Genomic DNA, 18,031 nt, shown 5'->3' with positions numbered 1-18,031 from the left:
TGTTGTGCTTTCTGATGATTCATAATGAAGCCAACACAATATAAAGCAGAACAAAATGTGAAAATTACAAAACTTTTTTTTTTTTTAATTTGACAGGTAGAGTCATAGACAGTGAGAGGGAGAGACAGAGAGAAAGGTCTTCCTTCTGTTGGTTCACTCCCCAAATGGCTGCAATGGCCAGTGCTGCGTTGATATGAAGCCAGGAGCCAGGAGCTTCTTCCTGGTCACCCATGCGGGTGCAGGGCCCAAGCACTTGGGCCATCCTCCACTGCCCTCTGGGGCCACAGCAGAGAGCTGGATTGGAAGAGGAGCACCTGGGACTAGAACCCGGCGTCCATATGGGATGCCGGCGCTGCAGGCATTTGTCACTAGTTATGAGTTAGTTGGTATTATTGTTCTCAAAAGTGTGAATCATACGACCACTTAATTTTATATAACCCCTGTGACTGCTCCAGGATTTTCCCAATTTGTTTTTGTTAGACCTTTAAGAAATGTGATTTTAAACATGAATTAGGTAGAAGATGGAATATTTCATTCATGAAATATGAAAATTTTCAGAAAAATTAGCTTCTCTTCTCCAGCCATAAGTCATTGCTTATTTTAAATATTTTCTCATTCTGTTCTACAGCTGAAGATTTAAATCTTTGAGGGTAGTGATGATGACAGCACTCTTTACTTTTATATGTTACTTAAAAACAATTGTATATGGTTAAAATAGAAGCAAGTCATTGTGACTTTGAAGAATTTCTTTAGTAAATGTTAAGATTAAAATGAGGTGAATAGGCTGCGAGTTGAAGAAACATGGGTGAACCAGACATCGTGGTCCCTACACATGGCAGAGTTTGGTGCTTTTAGTGAGTTGGAGGGGAAGTCTTAGAAATTATTGGCTAGGATTCAAAACATGGGCAAGGAAAATTAGTATTTTAAAGTACTTAAATGCCTTCATTTAGCTTTTATAATGGCTGTAAAAGGTTGTAGTTGAGTATATTCCTGTTTATAAAGAGCATATCATAGAGTGTTGTAGTAAATTGCCCTGCCATCCACATGTTCCAAGTTTCCCTATTCACCAGTAATATATGTCATTTTTCATGCTACTACGTTTTTTATGGCACTTTTTCATGAATGTCCACATACAGTGTTCATTTATGATTTTCAGTGACATTGGTCTCTTTTCAGGCCAAGGGTGGAGGTTATGAAAGTGAAGACGCCTATCAAAGTGCAGAACTAGTTTTTCTGGATATCCACAATATTCACGTGATGAGAGAGTCATTACGAAAACTTAAGGAGATTGTGTACCCAAACATTGAGGAAACTCACTGGTTGTCTAACTTAGAATCCACTCACTGGCTAGAACATATTAAGGTGGGTATATGGTTCTCTAATCCCTGTCTATAGTGACTCTTTTCTTAGAATTGAAGTCAATATGAATATATCTTTCTAAATAGTGAAAAGTTGATAAATATTTTGATAATCCAAACCACACCTAAATTTTGATATTTGAATTAGTTTCCTTATATTGTGATTTGGATCTGCTGTACTTCTTTCTTTTCCCTCTCTTTCCCATCCTGTGCCCATCCTTCACATTCCCCAGTTCGCATTTCTTCAATTGAGTCTTCTCAGCTTTCAACCATTTCCTTTTTTTCTGAACTTCTCTCTTTACCTTTTCTTTCCATTTAATCAGGTACTATCCTGTTCCTCATTTATTTATTTTTTGTATGTCATTCAACATGTATTATGAACTCATGAAGACCAGGACTGGATAAATTTTTTTTTGTCCCCTCAGGAGTTAGGGCACCAGTATCTCTGTTAGGTACCTAATAAATACATGTAGCATGATTTATGAACTTTAAACTACTCTGGTCAGGGAAATCTTATACACACACACACAAGATATAATGATATATTCACATGTGTTCTAAAACCTTAGCAAAATTCAATTTGTGGCATATTATATATAACCATATATATGTTAATATTGTAAAATAATGGAAAGTAGTATTTTTTCATGTTAAGAATGAGTAGATTTACATGAGTACTCATGGTAAAAATCTCTAAAATTCAGACAAAATTGAAGAGATGGTCAAACTGAACTAATGAGAATTATAACTATAAATTATTTTTATAATCTTTTTTTAAGTTGGTGAAATAAGCAGTTTTGAATAAAGATTATTTTTATTTAGATGTGGAATATTTGATGATTCTTAGATTTTTCTAAGAAAAATCTTACAAAGCTTTGTTAGCACACACAGTACCTTTCATTTAGGTATTTCATTATGCAAATAGTATACATTTATGAGATTTTCTAGTTTTGTAAATTTTTAAGATTAAAGAGAATTGATTTCATGTATTTCATATATTTAATGTTAAGCCCATAATGGTACCTCCTACCTGCTCCTTAATCCTCCCTCCTTCCTTTTTCTTTTTCAATTTTTACAATATAGGTTCAACTTACTTTAGAGTGGCAGGTTAATCCTTCATTAAATAAAGAATTCAACAAGTAGAGAGTAGAAAGACCATTGTTCCACCAGAGTGTAGACAAGGGCCCTAAATAATAAATCTCAAGATGACAGTTTCAGTCATATACATTACATCTTTTTAGTACTCCATATAGTAGCTACATTTCAAAGAAAACATGACCTTTATCTTTTTGGGATTGGCTTATTTGTTATGGTTGAGTACTAGTCCATCATGTATATGTATCCAGTCATCAGTTGATGGATATCTGAGTTGAATGTGTCTCTTAGCTATTATGTGTTGAGTTGCTATAAACATAGGGGTACAGATAATCTTTCATATTCTGATTTCATTTCTTTTGGGTAAATTCCCAGTAGCTACAGAAAATGTAAATACCTTGGAATAAATGTAACCAAGTATATGAAAGTTCTCTATAATGAAAATTACAAAACATTAAGGAAAGAAATAGAGGACACAAGACCATACCTTACAAAAATTCTTTCTGGAAAGAGAAAGATGATGTTCTCCCCATCTTACTGAGGCAGTCTTCCGTAAGAAAAAGATACTAGTAGATTTTGAAGAAACCAAGTGTCTATTTTAAAAACTCATTTTAATAAAATGCCTTTTCCAGCTTATTCTTGCAGGGGCCCTAAGGATTGCTGACAAGGTGGAGTCAGGGAAGACTTCTGTTGTAGTACATTGCAGTGATGGTTGGGACCGCACAGCTCAGCTAACTTCCCTAGCCATGCTCATGTTGGATGGTTACTATCGAACCATACGAGGATTTGAAGTCCTTGTGGAGAAAGAATGGCTAAGTTTTGGACATCGATTTCAACTAGTAAGTAAAGAATCTTGAGTCCTGATGTATGTCATATGCATCTCAATGTCGGGCATGTGTAAATGATGTCTTTTATCCATAAGAGGTTCATCTAAAATTAATTACTTGTCCTGAAGGGTAAACTTCTCTGGAAATTATTTTTTTGTTCTGGACGCCATTTGGAGATCATAAAGTGACTGGAGCCAGGGCTAGTTTCCAGTTAGTGGCCCAGTCTGTTCTGTGATCTCTGTCAGAAAACATTACACATTATTCAGCTAAGTCCATGAATGGGTGTGTTCACCTCCAAGTGACTGTTCCACATCAGTATTACTGGTTATGGAGTTACAAGATGACACTTGAGCTTCTCTTACAGACTTAGAAAGAGGATGGCTTAATATTGTTTAATGTGGCTGTACAAAGTAGCATTGCAAACATAGGTTTAGGATGGAAATAATGAAGTAAAAATAGAAATTTAACTGAATTGAGAATAAGGTGCAGCTTTTTTTTTAAGGTGCTAAAACTATAATGACTATTTGAAAGGAGTGTGTTGCAGATAGTTTTATGGAAATGACAAATTTGTGAGACTTCTGTGTGGTTCAGAGTGTGACTGAGATTCCATAATCAGCATAGTGAAGGCATTTATTGTTACTTGAATATCTCTGCTGGTATTCCTATCAAATGACTTAAACACCTAAAGAAATAAGCAGTACATGCCTTCTTGAGGCTTACAGTCTCATTCTAGAAAGACTTATCTGCTGGAGACTTCTTTGTTAAGTGAACTAAAATTTGCTTCCTATTGTCCTACATTCCCCTTCACATATATGACAAATATGACTCCTTATCCAACTCAGATAGGCCTTCAAATGTTTGAAAGTAGCTGTCTTCCCATGTCAACCGTAATCTGCATTTCTTTGGGCTTAGCATCCTTCCTAATTTCTTCAGGATCCCAACTCTTCACTGGACATTGCTCATAATTTTCTTTTTATTTTATTAAACTTTCATTTAATAAATATAAATCTCCAAAGTACAACTTTTGGATTACAAGTGGCTTTTTCCCCCCATAACCTCCCTCCCACCCGCAACCATCCCATCTCCCATTCCCTCTCCCATCCACATCAAGATTCATTTTAATTATCTTTATATACAGATCCATTTAGTATATACTAAGTAAAGATTTCAACAGTTTGCATCCACACAGAAACACAAAGTATAAAGTACTGTTTGAAATACTAGTTATACCATTAATTCTCATAATACAGCACATTAAGGTCAGAGATCCTACATGGGGAATAAGTGCACAGTGACTCCTTTTGTTCATTTAACAGTTGACACTCTTACTTATGGCATCAGTAATCACCCGAGGCTCTTGTCATGAGCTGCCAAGGCTATGGAAGCCTTTTGAGTTCACTGACTCCGATCTTATTTAGACAAGGTCATAGTTAAAGCAGAAGCTCTCTCCTCCCTTCAGAGAAAAGTCCCTCCTTTGATGGCCCGTTCTTTCCACTGGGATCTCACAGAGATCTTTCATTTTGGTGTTTTTTGTTTTTGTTTGTTTTTTTTTTTTTTTTTGCCACAGTGTCTTGGCATTCCATGCCTGAAATATTCTCATGGGCTTTTTAGCCAGATCCGAATGCCTTAAGGGCTGATTCTGAGGCCAGAATGCTGTTTAGAACATCTGCCATTCTATGAGACTGCTGTGTATCCCGCTTCCCATGTTGGATCGTTCTCTCCTTTTTAACTCTATCAGTTAGTATTAGCAGACACTAGTCTTGTTTATGTGATCTCTTTGACACTTAATCCTATCATTATGATCAATTATGAACTGAAACTGATCACTTTGACTAGTGGTACATGCCACCTTGATGGGATTGAATTGGAATCCCCTGGCACGTTTCTAACTCTACCATTAGGGGTAAGTCCAATTGCTTTGCTCATAATTTTCTACAGCTACAAGGTCATAGTCAGAACTAATGGCAATTCCTTAAATGGAGAAGTTGGGTTATGATGCCACATACTACACTTTTGTCTTTGCTTTGTTATATCAAACTTTATGAGATTTTAAATGCCTAAATGGTTTTCAGTAGTGCTTCTTATAAGATTTGGAATCAAAAAAACATGGGAACACTACCCTTGTGGGCCTTAGGCTTCTGATAGTGTTCCAGATAAGTTATTTGCGATTGTAGAATTTAGAAAGAATAAGAGAGGCAAAAGTAGAGAGTGCCAGAGTCTGGAGGGGAATGTGTGATGTGTGTGGCTAGGAGGTGTTGGAGAATCATGCAGAGAAGTGGATTATGGGAGGCCTCCAAGGTACTGAAAACTTGTTTTAAAGACTTTCTGGGGAGGGATAGGCATGGTGATATAGTGGGGTAAGCTACTAATTGGAATGCCCACATGTGGCACTTTGTGTATCAAAATGTTCAATTTTTGCTTGGTAGGATTGAGTACTTTTTAAATTTTTCAGATCTTTTTAAAGAACATAGCAAAGGAAATAATAAAAACAGCGATTATTTTTATTAAAAAATACATTTCCATTAAAAATGGAAGATCTCATAAAGCTCACAGTTTTCACTCTGTTTGCTTCAGCGAGTTGGCCATGGAGATAAGAACCATGCAGATGCAGACAGATCTCCTGTTTTTCTTCAGTTTATCGACTGTGTCTGGCAAATGACAAGACAGGTAACTAATCTGGGATATCTATTTTTACATATATTCTTTCAGCTCAGTCAAGAGTTGGGTGCTTTGGTCACTGATTCTATAGCTCATGTAAAATGGAATTTCTTATAAAGGTTCCAAGTGGTAAAGCTGTACTTTGTAATAAGATTGTGAATTAAGTTAAAGGTTAGGACTTATTAGCATTTCAGCATGTGGCACTAATAACCCCAGTGATTTCCTCCTTATTTTGAACAAGGTGAACAAAGTGAAGAATTAAGCTAGGAAACTCAAACTAAATAAAATCCTATTTTACTTAAGGAAAAAATGTGTTTAGATGGAAATTATAGGAAGGGAAGTATGGACTAGACGGAGTTCTTTTTGTTTTTAGGCATTGAGAGAATTATGCTTTTTAAACCTAACAACTTCTTTTGGAAGGATATCAGAAGACTGAAAGACAACTGAGTAACTGGGTAATCATTTCACTAAAGAGGCAAGGGGTCACTGTAAAGTAGGGCAATTGCTGGTTCTGCTTGGGTTTATAATTGTACTTTAGCTTCAATAACATAAAATACTATTTATTTCACTAAAAGGTGAATAGTAATCCTCAGGTGATACTAACCAATTACATAAGTTTATTTCCTCCCATAAACATTTCAGTTTGGGTGGATTTTTTTGAAACTTGCAAGGTTAAATGAAGCATTGTTGTAGATACAGCTCCAGTCTGATGAGGATGGTATTTAAATATATGTACTGAAAATGTGTAGTTTTTTAATTTTGGGAGGAAGAAGCAATGCTACATACTTAGTATTTACTGTTTCTTGGTATTACGGCTTCAACTTTTCCTTTAGAATTTTCTTTCCTTTAAAATATTTCATTGAAAGACAAGAAAGAGTGACAAAGGGGGAGTAAGAATACTTCTAATCACTGGTTCACTCTCCAAATGCCTGCAGTAGTCAAGACGGGGCCAGGCTAAAACCAGGAGCCTGGAACTCCATCCTTACTTCCCACACGGGTGTCAGGGGCCCAAATATTTGGACTGGCCTGTACTGCCTCCCAGAGTTTGCATCAGCAGGGAGCTGGACAAGGAGAGCCAGGGTTCAAATTTAAGCACCAGGATATGGCGATGCGTGTCACCAGAAGTGGCTTAGTCTTCTGTATCACATAGCAGTTTCCTTTTTAGAAAGCTTTTAATAAATACAAATTTCATACACAGCTTTAGGAATATAGCAGTTCTTGCCCCCATACCTGCCCTCTCACCCCCACTACTGTCCCACCTCCTACTCCCTCTCCTATCCCATTCTTCATTAAGATTCATTTTTAATTATCTTTATATATAGATCAACTCTATACTAAGTATAGATTAACAGTTTGCAACCACACAGACACACAAAGTAGAGAGTACTGTTTGAGTAGTCATTTTACCATTAATTCTCATAGTACAACACATTAAAGACAGAGGTGCTACATGGGGAACAAGTGCACAGTGACTCCTGTTGTTGATCTAACAATTGACACTCTTACTTCCAATGTCAGTGATCACTCGAGGCTCTTGTCATGAGCTGCCTAGGCTGTGGAAGCCTTTTGAGTCAACAAACTCTGTCAGTACTTAGGGCCATAAGGTAAGAGAGAACTTCCACTTTTCTCTAAAGCAAAGTACAGGTTCTCCATAAAGGGACACTTTTTTGCACAAGTGTCCTGGCTTTCCATGCCTGGAATGCTTTCACGGGCTTTTCAGCCAGATCAGAATGGCTTTCTAAGAGTCTGCCATGTAGGCTGGCGCCGTGGCTCACTAGGCTAATCCTCCGCCTTGCGGCGCCGGCACACCGGGTTCTCTAGTCCTGGTCAGGGCGCCAGATTCTGTCCCGGTTGCCCCTCTTCCAGGCCAGCTCTCTGCTGTGGCCAGGGAGTGCAGTAGAGGATGGCCCAAGTGCTTGGGCCCTGCACCCCATGGGAGACCAGGAGAAGCACCTGGCTCTTGCCATCAGATCAGCACAGTGCGCTGGCCGCAGCGCGCTGGCCACGGCGGCCATTGGAGGGTGAACCAACAGCAAAAGGAAGACCTTTCTCTCTCTCACTGTCCACTCTGTCAAAAAAATAAAAATTAAAAAAAAGTCTGCCATGTGGCCTGCTTTCCAATGTTGGATCATTCTCTCCTTTTTACCATTTACCAGACACTTGGTCTTATATGATCCCTTCAACACATTCCTACCTATATAATCAGTCACACACTTAAAATGATTACTGTAGCATGCAAGATGGCACTAGAACCACTCAGCTTAATGGGATTTGGAGTCCCATAGGGGTCTGTGAGAATGTCTGCCAAACTGTACATCTCCTCCCTCTTATTCTTTACTGGGATCTATTTTCAGTTGGATTTAAACATCTGTGAATAACAGAATTGTTTTTGAGGCAGCTACGATCTCACCTAAACCTTTTCTGGGAACATGACCCACAATGAGAAAACACATTATTGACCATTACCGTAGTCTTATAAGTAACTTTTGACTACTGCGAAAAACCAGATATGCCAACAAGAGAATGGGAAAGCTCTTTGCAATTATGCCGTTGTTGATGGATAAGTGTACTGCTTTACAAGATTGAATACCTTGAATGGGGCACTTGGTGAATATTATTTCTGGTATCTTTTTTTTTTTTTTCCAAAGAAAATGTCAATTTTGTATTTTTGTGCTCCAATACATACACAACATAAACCAATCAAACCAGGTAACTTTTTCATTTCCTTAAAAAAATCTTTGGAATCTACCAACTGTTCTCCTCCAGTTCTTTATTATACAGTTTCTAGCACATTATCTTGATTGTAGTCATCTGACTGTGGAACACTAGAACTTACCACTTCTGGTATTCATTCTCTCACCTCCCTGTATCTTCCCCTCCCGGAAGCCTCTCAGTTCAGGTTGACTTTTTGGTAGCCTCCATTGTTTTTCTGTGCCTGGCTTATTTGACTTAGTGATAAGGACTTACAATTTCATCCATTTTGCTGCAAATAATCAAGATTCCAGTCTTTTTTATGGCTGAGTAACATTTCATTGTGTATACTTAATAGTTTATCCTTTCATCCAATGATGGAAACCTAGGTTGACTCCTATCTTGATGTTGTGAATAATGTTGCATTGAACATGGGAGTGCAGGTCTGTCTGATAGGCTTATTTCATTTCATTGGATATATTCCCAGATATACGTACAATTTCTAGATTTTTGAAGAACTTCCTTTTCTCCATAATTGCTATATTAATTTGCATTCCCATTAACAGTGTATAAGAGTTCTTTTTCTGTCACATCCTTGCCAGCATATTTTCTTTTGAGTGGTTCTTTCCTTGCTCAGGTCTTGGAATACACTGTTAACATTATTTGTTATCTGAATTTCAATATACATAAAATTGCTAAAAAATGCCTTAGAACTGATATTTACAGTTTCACTTCATTAACGTTTCCCTTTTGATTTCTTCAGTGACCCATTGTTTAGAAGCATTTTGCTGCATATTTTATAAATGGGACTTGATCACCTGTTTCAGTTTCACAGCTACAAAACTTACTCAAGGCCTAGTAATCTGCCTTTTAGTATTTGAGAACTTGGCCATTATCCTACCTATAGCTTCCTGAAATTCAGCAGACTTCAGGGCAAGATTATTCTCATCCCTGTCCTTTTGAATACAGTTCATACTATTTCAGTAGGTATCATTCTAAGGAATAAAAACTTGCATGTAGTCTTTTTACAATCCTGTACTTGGTAAAAATTTACACACAACTTCTGAATAATTCTGAAGTAGGAAGGATTAAACTAAACTCTTTACCCTTTAGCGGTATGTAATTCTTCTCCCATACTGAGGACATCTAGTCATATCCTTGACCTGGGTTAGATGGTGAGGTTTTGGTTAGAAAGATGCCATAGTAGTGGTTTCCAAGGGACTTTCTTCAAGGACATGCTGCTTGGAAAAGTTAAATAGGCTGACTTACAAATCTGATCATCTGCTTTGCCTAATTATCTGTAATGTTTTTGTAAGCCACTGTTAATGTCTTGTGTTCTTAATTACTAAAAATTTTGCTGAAACTTTAAAGAACAATCTTACACGAGGTTAATGATACAGCAAAACTGGTCAGACCATTAGATATTCTGGCAGAAATCACCTAAGAAAAGTAAAAGTGACTGAACAGAAAGGCATGCAGATGCTATAAATGGCTAAGAAGAAACAGTTTTGAATGTTAACTTTTATAAATACTATTAGAAATACCTTCTACTCATGACAAATATGGACATCTGTGAAAAAACTTTCATTTTGTGCGTTTCTGATGTTCAATTTGCAGTTTCCTACCGCATTTGAATTCAATGAATATTTTCTTACCACTATTTTGGACCACCTCTACAGCTGTTTATTTGGAACATTCCTCTGCAACAGTGAACAGCAGAGAGTAAAAGAGGTAAAATGTGAGCTGTAACCCTACTCCATCCCCACAATTCCATCTTTACATTTCAACTTGACATTCTTTTGAGTGACATGTTGGGTCATATTTTATCTTACATGCTATAACGTGATTACTTCCTTTCAAATATCTGACCTGAACTGTGTTGAAGTGCCTCTGTCACAGGGCTGGAAGTATTCACTACTGTCTGACTTGATGCATGGAGTGTTGTCTGCTAAAGAGAAGTGGAGTAAGTGGTGATCAGTGTATCTGTTACTTTATGCAGGATGGAAATCCTTGAAAGCAGGTGCAGAAAGTATATTTAGCAGAAGCTATACACTTGAATGGGCAGCTCAAATCTGAAGATATAATCTGCATTAAATGAGACATTTCTTACAAATGACTCAAGCTTAGCACTGAAATGACATGTAGAAAATTTTTTCAGTACCCCATTTCCCCAGAGATATCACTATTAAGGAATCAGTGTACTCTCACTTTATAGAAAAGTGTAAGAACTGCTTGCCACTATGCTTAAGTCCAGATATTGAGCTGCAGTCTTAACTCTGTCACTAAATAACCCTGGGTGAGTAAATTTTTAATTCTATAAAATAAGGCTAATAGTACTTACTATTGCAAAGACTAAATAAAGGAAAACTTATTAAGTGCTTTCTAAATTTTCAGTTCCTTTGATGGCAGGTCTCAAAATTTTAAACTTTTTCAGTGTCTGACATGCAGTAACTGTTTCCAATATAGTATGAACTCTGAAAAATAAGATACTTTCATCTTTTAACAGTCTTGTTTTAATTAAAAGTTTTTACTCAAATATAATTTTCATATTGTAAAGTCTACTCTAATAACAGTACAGTGGTTTAAAAATGGTATCTGTAAAGCTGTGCAAAGAAGCCTATACCTGTTAGTTATTCCTAATCTCCCAGCTATTGACAAAACATTAACCCTTTTTTGAAAATTTCCTAAAAATATGATCATTCACCATGTGACTTTAGTGTCTGGCTCCTTCCACTTACAGTGTTTCAAGGCTCACCCATATTACAGTCCATATCCTTTTAAAAATAATTATTTCATTACACAGATTAGTTGATAGACTAGTGTTGCTTCCACTTCTGGGCTTTTATGAATGATGCTGCTTTCAACATCTGTGATAAAAGCTCTCGTACCAGCATACATCTTAGGTTTGCTGGGTCATATGGTAACTGTTAACTCTCAAGAGTGGGCAGACAGTATTCTACTACTGTTGTTTTAATATAAGTGGGTTTATCAGTGAAATGTCCAAGTCTGTTCCCTCCAAAGAGATGAAGGACCACAAAATGTTAAAATTTCACCTATAATGTAAGTAGCTTGTATGGTAGAAAATCCTTACCCGTTTTTGCTTTTTACAGAATCTTCCTAGAAGGACTGTGTCACTGTGGTCTTACATAAATAGCCAGCTGGAAGACTTCACTAATCCTCTCTATGGGAGCTATTCCAATCACGTACTTTACCCAGTAGCCAGCATGCGCCACCTAGAGCTCTGGGTGGGATACTACATAAGGTGGAATCCACGGATGAAACCACAGGTATGCAAACACCCATCCATGCAGTGCAACTTCTCTAAATTTGAGCCTTTTTAAACCAACTGGAAAAATTATCTGTAGATATTTACAGCTTTCCTTTCTACCCATTAAATCTTGGAATTGTATTAGATAACTTTTAGGGGGTCTTATTTCAACAAGATGAAGCAGACAGGGTTAAGAAAATTGAATACCTAATAACATTTTAGTCCTTGTGAAATGTTTACAATTTAGAACTGCTGAGACTAAAAGTAGGCAACTACAGGGAATTCTGAACATTGTCTCGCAATTACTGTATTTGGTATAGTACTAGGTTCAAGAGCACTTAGACAGTTGGGTATTGTCTGGGAATACTTGGGCACACTGGGAAAGCTACCAGCAATAGTCCTGGAATTTAATGTCCGCTGATGGATTGGAAACATGAGGGAGGGTGGTCCAGAATGATCTGACTATGGGATTTGCTCAGGATTGCCTCACTGAAATCATCTTGTTCTTTTAGGAACCTATTCACAACAGATATAAAGAACTTCTTGCTAAACGTGCAGAGCTTCAGAAAAAAGTAGAGGAACTACAGAGAGAAATTTCCAACCGATCAACCTCATCATCAGAGAGAGCCAGCTCTCCTGCACAGTGTGTCACTCCTGTTCAAACTGTTGTGTGAAAGGACTGTTAAGTTGGGGGGGGGGGGCGTCACTGCTTCGAAGTTATGACAGTGGCAGCTTTATGAGATTGTCTTCCATATTTAAGACCTATCTATGAGATAAAGTTTTGTTGCTTTTATTTATTTTAAATCTCTTTAGGGTGAGTTTAGACCTGTAGCAGCACAGGTGGCTTATGTGCAATTACACAGGACACTAATGTTAAAAATTAAGATTTCAATCCTGCAAATTTTAAAAGATTCTGTCTTAATAAAAGTCACTTTAGAAAATACCTCTTGATGGTTGAGAGCTCATTGTTCATATAGATTGGGCCTCAAAATCCTGATAGCCCTTTCTCTATCATAGGTTTATTCTTTTTGGTAGTAACTGGAACGTTTTGATGATGGCCTTTCAACTGCCATTCACATTCTTTGTATAGTGCAAAGCAAAAACCTTCAGGACATTATGTATAGTTACAGTTTAAAATTACTGCTGATATTATTTGTATATTTACTTAAAATGTACTAGAAAGCTATTGCAAAATGATGCCTTATAGATGTGTTTGGGGCTGGGGTGGGCAGAGGGATAAAGGAAAAAAGGTTCACACTCTTCAATTACCAGAAATAACACAGAATATATTTTAATTTTTTGTGTGTAAACACAACAGAAGCGAAGTGGTAGGTTTCTGAACACTAATTAAAAAATGTAAAAGGATTGACTAAGGTAAGTACTGTGCTCAAATTTTACATGAAATATTTTAGTACTTTTTTATTTGCAAATAATGTAAATCCAATAAATGATTAAATTTACCAAAGAACATATTGCCAGAATAAAGATGTATTACAATCTCAACAACAGTAAAGGAAATCTTCACTGTTTGCCTGCTACAAGAGTTTCTGACTCCTTTTTGTCTGTTTTATTCTAGATAAAAGCTGTTATATACTGTAACAAAGAAGCTTCTTGTCCCTTGATCTTTTTGGATAGTTCTTTGCCTTAAGATATCACATATATAGTCTTAGGCAGAAATGTTCAATTTGAACCCATTTTGCCTCTCACACTCACATAACAAAAACGTATTTTCGAGAGGGCATGATGGCATACCTGGTTAGGCCACAACTCTCCCATGTTGCAGTGTGGGTCAAGTCCTGGCACTCATCCAGCTCTGGCTAATATATCCTGGGAGGAAGCAGATGATAACTCAAGTGCATGTAACCTTGCCACCCATGTGGGAGACCCTGGCTTCAGCCTGGCCTACTCCTGTTGTGGACATTTGTGGAGTGAACCTTGCCCTGCTCTTGTTTAATGAGGGAACAGTTTGTTAGTACATAATTATTATAATTAGTACCAAAATGATTTGGTTGCTGTGTGAAATATATTGTAAGGAAAAATTTGGTCACTTGATTACTGTGTTAAAGCTATCATATCCATCACTTACAACATAAAAGAATGTAGATTTCAAGCTTTTTGTCATAGTACGCTTACATCCACTTTAAATTCCACTCAAAAACTAGAGAAAACTAAGTGCAAACCTATCATTTCACTGTTCAAAACCTTACCATGGTTTCTCTCACCTTATGCAGGGAATCTTCATGCACTGGAGCATTTAAGATGACTCATGGCTTTATGCATAGGAGGAGAAAAGGAACTCTAGAACTTTTGTATAGATAAAATATTTCACAACTTCATGTGTAGCTCTGAACTGGTAGTGATACTCATTGAGATGAGTATCAAATTGAAGCTCCTTAATCCCCCTGAGACCTAATCTCTGCCTACCCCTACCCCCTCACCTTTTACTCACCAATAGTACTCTGCTATTCACCAATACCCCATGTAAACTCCAGCTTCCTGACTCCCTTATGACTGATTCCTAATCTCTAGATCAGGGATAGGGAATGTCCAACCTTATCATTTGCTTGGACTCCACCAAGGTAACTGCAGGTGGACTCATAATTCAATAGATCTAGCAGGCTAATTTTTAAGTTGGTAATTTTGTATGGTCTCTATCAACCGAATGGCCCCCAGCAGAAAAAAGGTTCCTACCCATTCTAGATGTTAGGTTCCCAGAGGATGAGGTTATACCTGTCTGACTCCTCATTCCTCTGCAAATTCTACTGTCTGCACCTCAACAGCACAGTGTACAGGACTGTCAGCACTGCAATGAAATGTACTATACTGACAAACAATACAGATGTCTTCCACCAGCCTGTAAACATACTGTATTCGTGGCATTTTTCACACAGAAGATAAATTTGAAATGCACTGCAATAAAGCTCTGATACAACGTAAGTGGTCAGACTACAACATACTCATTTAAAATCTCAAATAAAATGGTAGCAGGTTTCTTGTTTTCAGTTCTCACCTCAAGAGCATCAAAAGTGGGGCTGGTGCTGTGGCATAGTGGGCTATAAGCTTGCACCTGAGGCAATAGCATCCCATTTGGGCACCAGTTGTGTCCCAGCTGCTCCTCTTCAGATCCAGCTCTCTGCTTATGGCCTGGGAAGGCAGTGGCAGATGGTCCAAGTGTTTAAGGCCCCTAAACCTGCGTGGGAGACCTGGAAGAAGCTCCTGGCGCCTGGCTTCAGACTGGCTCAGCTCCAGTTGTTGTGGCCATTTGAGGAGTGAACCAGTGGATGGAAGACCTTTATGTCTCTCCCTCTCTCTGTAACTACTTTTCAAATAAAGTCTTAAAAAAATATCAAAAGCTAGAATGGTTATTTCAGTTTTAATTCTAGTTGAGAGATGAGGTGTTTTGTACCAATTACTTACTTTTCTAATTAGAACTTTGAGCCATTACAATTCAAATGACTTTTAGACAATTTAATGACCTGAAATTCAAACAAGGAGATGACAAAAGTTTAACAGCTGAAAACAGGAGAAACATTTACCAGGTCACCAGAGTAATGATTCTCACCTTCGGACTCCTGTTATAGATATGATGAAGCTGCAAACCTGCTCATCAGAAAATCATACACACAGGCAAAATTTATGTGTAATTTCAGGAAATTCACAAATCCTGCCAAATCAGGATGCTAAGTTAACAGCTCTAACCCTAGAAAATAGAACAAGAGTATTACAGTGCCCAAGAAGTCACACAGCTCATGCTTGTCATCCTAAAACTTCATCTTAACAAACTTCAGCAAAAGCATTTAAGAATTTCTTTACAGGTGGCTAATGTTTTCATTAGCATACCCTACCATACAAGGATGAGATAATTTTGTTGGTGATAAACTTACATGTAAACATGAGAATGGCAAATAAATACTATATATTCTTACTGTTTCTCAGTCAACATGATGCTGTCCTATTTAGACATGCACTTTTCAAAGTTTACAATAAATGAAGCCTTTATTAACAGATTAACAGATTGTTAAGGAAAGTTTGTTTCCTTAAAGAAGCTGTTTCACTGACTTCAGTGGCAATCTTATAAAATGTTAAATCTAAAAATTACTTAAAATTATGACTTACATTAACATAATTGTGTGTACAGTTTATATTGCACTCTATATATGAAAAAAAAAACAGATATTCAAGGGATTCTCTAAGTTCCAAGGTTAAAAACCACAATACCTTGACTAAATAACATGATTACAAAGTTACTAAACACAGCATATGAGTATGCTTCACATCTCCTTTCTCTCTCCCATTTGTCACTTTATTCTAAAATTTCATTCACAGTTTATATTATTAATAAGACTTTTACTAATTTTTACAGGTAACTGACTACACTTTAAAAATTTTAAACAATTAAAAAGCAATACAAATGAATTTAATATTGATCAATGTTTGATCACAATGGATCAAATGAAGTGCCAAAAGCAAACCAAAACAATTCTTTTAAATATATAAATATTTAAATATAAGAACTATGTCATCAAATAGTTAAAGCATACTAATGGTTCTAGACGAAAGAGGAAGTGGGCAATTTCTGTCAGAGAAAGATTAAAAAATGAGAATTTTTAAGCAAACACTGCCTTTGAGACAGCCACTTGTTTTTAAAAAGTTAAACCCAATTTTATTTATATATAAAAACTAATTTTAAAAATCACACCCACAAGTAAAAAACTGGTAATGTGTTTACAAAGTACAATGTATCAGAGTACAGCAAATTCATCTCAAAGAAACAGTCTGTGTGGCTTCTCAAACTTTAAAATTCCCTTGGCTTCCACGGAAATGGTTAACATTTAGTGAGGCTGCAAAAAACACACACAGTCTATGTATGAAGCGTGAGCCTCTTAACACTTGCTATTAACTAATTTCAACATCAGATAGTATGTGACCTGGAAAATTAATTGTCAACATCTGATTGAGGAGGTACGTATTATCCGAATAAAATTTATGACCTGATAGTCAGTAATCCCAACACAAATCACCACTTTGTAATGAACTCTGTATGGTTTGCATGTCCTTCAATAACTGAAGATTTTTTCTGCTTTTTTCTCCAGGTCTCAATTTGGTATAATCCTTCTTATTTGTGTTCCCTGTGATTCCAGAACGGTTGCTACTGCTTCCTTCTTCTTCAGGGGTCTTCTTTGTGGCTCTTAATTCCTTCTTTTGCTTCTCTGTCTTCTGTTTCTCCAGCTACACCAAATAAAAATGCAGGGAAAAAAAAAGGAAAACATTTTCTTCTAACAATTAGGAAAACATTTTCTTACAGTCAGTACCTTTTTAGAAAATAACTCCCATAATGACCTGAAACAAAACTAATATATTCTAGGTTTACTATTTTAAAGATTCAAAAATCTGTAAACACCATTTAACATTCTACCCTCAAATACACAACAATATGCACACCAGTAAAGAGTTTTATGATACAGCCAGCATCAAAATTAAAATAGTGTTGTTGTCAAATGCAGAACTGATTGAAAAGCAAGACAAGGTATGACTTGGGAGATGATTCATGGAAGTAGCAAAAAAATCAGACATGGAAAAACATACAGGAAGAATTCTGACAGGAAGATGAGGAGAAAGGCATGGTAGAAACTAAGTCTTGAGTCTGAGCAAATTCCAGATGAGGAAATGCAGTGGTAATTACTACTAAAAATTTTACTCAATCCATTTACTAAAGAATAACTAAGTAGGAAAACATTTTTACTTTAGCTCAACTGCTGCTAGCAGTTGGTGCTCCCTTTGAGAAAATAAAACCAAGTCCAATGTACAAGAACAGGTCAGACTGTTACTCCCTACAGAAACAAGCCTGTATTTCTTTCTTGAACATGAACTATGGAAAAAGTACTTAAAAATCTAAGTTTCACCTAAGAATAACTGTGTGTTAATCACAGAGTTCAACCAATAGCACTAGAACAAAACAGAGAAAATACTAAAATGGATAAAGTATTACATTGTACATCAACAGTCAGGAGAAGAGCTGATCAGGTCACTGTTTCTCATAGTGTCAATTTCACTTCAACAGGTTTCCCCTTTGGTGCTCAGTTGTCGCCGATCAGGGAGAACATATGATATTTGTCCCTTTGAGACTGGCTTAA

The 18,031-nt window shown here is 36.7% G+C and overlaps 2 protein-coding genes across 19 annotated transcripts in view; one reads left to right on the top strand and one right to left on the bottom strand.

Moving 5' to 3' along the window:
* The window catches only part of MTMR2 (myotubularin related protein 2), a 92,398-nt gene extending 78,963 nt beyond the window's left edge, over window positions 1-13,435 (top strand). For all 12 annotated transcript variants that reach the window (XM_070077037.2, XM_017343791.4, XM_089332998.1 and 9 more), the window contains 6 exons: window positions 1,177-1,362; window positions 3,086-3,292; window positions 5,855-5,947; window positions 10,247-10,360; window positions 11,740-11,916; window positions 12,410-13,435. In XM_070077037.2, the coding sequence (XP_069933138.1) occupies window positions 1,177-1,362; window positions 3,086-3,292; window positions 5,855-5,947; window positions 10,247-10,360; window positions 11,740-11,916; window positions 12,410-12,571 (939 nt within the window). In that variant the 3' untranslated portion in view covers window positions 12,572-13,435. The remainder of the gene's footprint in view (window positions 1-1,176; window positions 1,363-3,085; window positions 3,293-5,854; window positions 5,948-10,246; window positions 10,361-11,739; window positions 11,917-12,409) is intronic.
* The window catches only part of CEP57 (centrosomal protein 57), a 54,485-nt gene continuing 49,569 nt past the window's right edge, over window positions 13,116-18,031 (bottom strand). For all 7 annotated transcript variants that reach the window (XR_016233932.1, XR_016233931.1, XR_016233935.1 and 4 more), the window contains one exon: window positions 13,116-17,126. Coding sequence is in view for 4 of the 7 variants with exons in the window: in XM_051820419.3 (XP_051676379.1) it covers window positions 16,896-17,126 (231 nt within the window). In the remaining 3 variants the exon portion in view is untranslated. The remainder of the gene's footprint in view (window positions 17,127-18,031) is intronic.

The sequence above is a fragment of the Oryctolagus cuniculus genome, chromosome 1, assembly GCF_051225735.1.
Source record: "Oryctolagus cuniculus isolate XC-2025 breed Fujian yellow rabbit chromosome 1, ASM5122573v1, whole genome shotgun sequence".
NCBI lineage: Eukaryota > Metazoa > Chordata > Mammalia > Lagomorpha > Leporidae > Oryctolagus > Oryctolagus cuniculus.
This window is presented reverse-complemented; position numbering and strand designations above follow the sequence as displayed.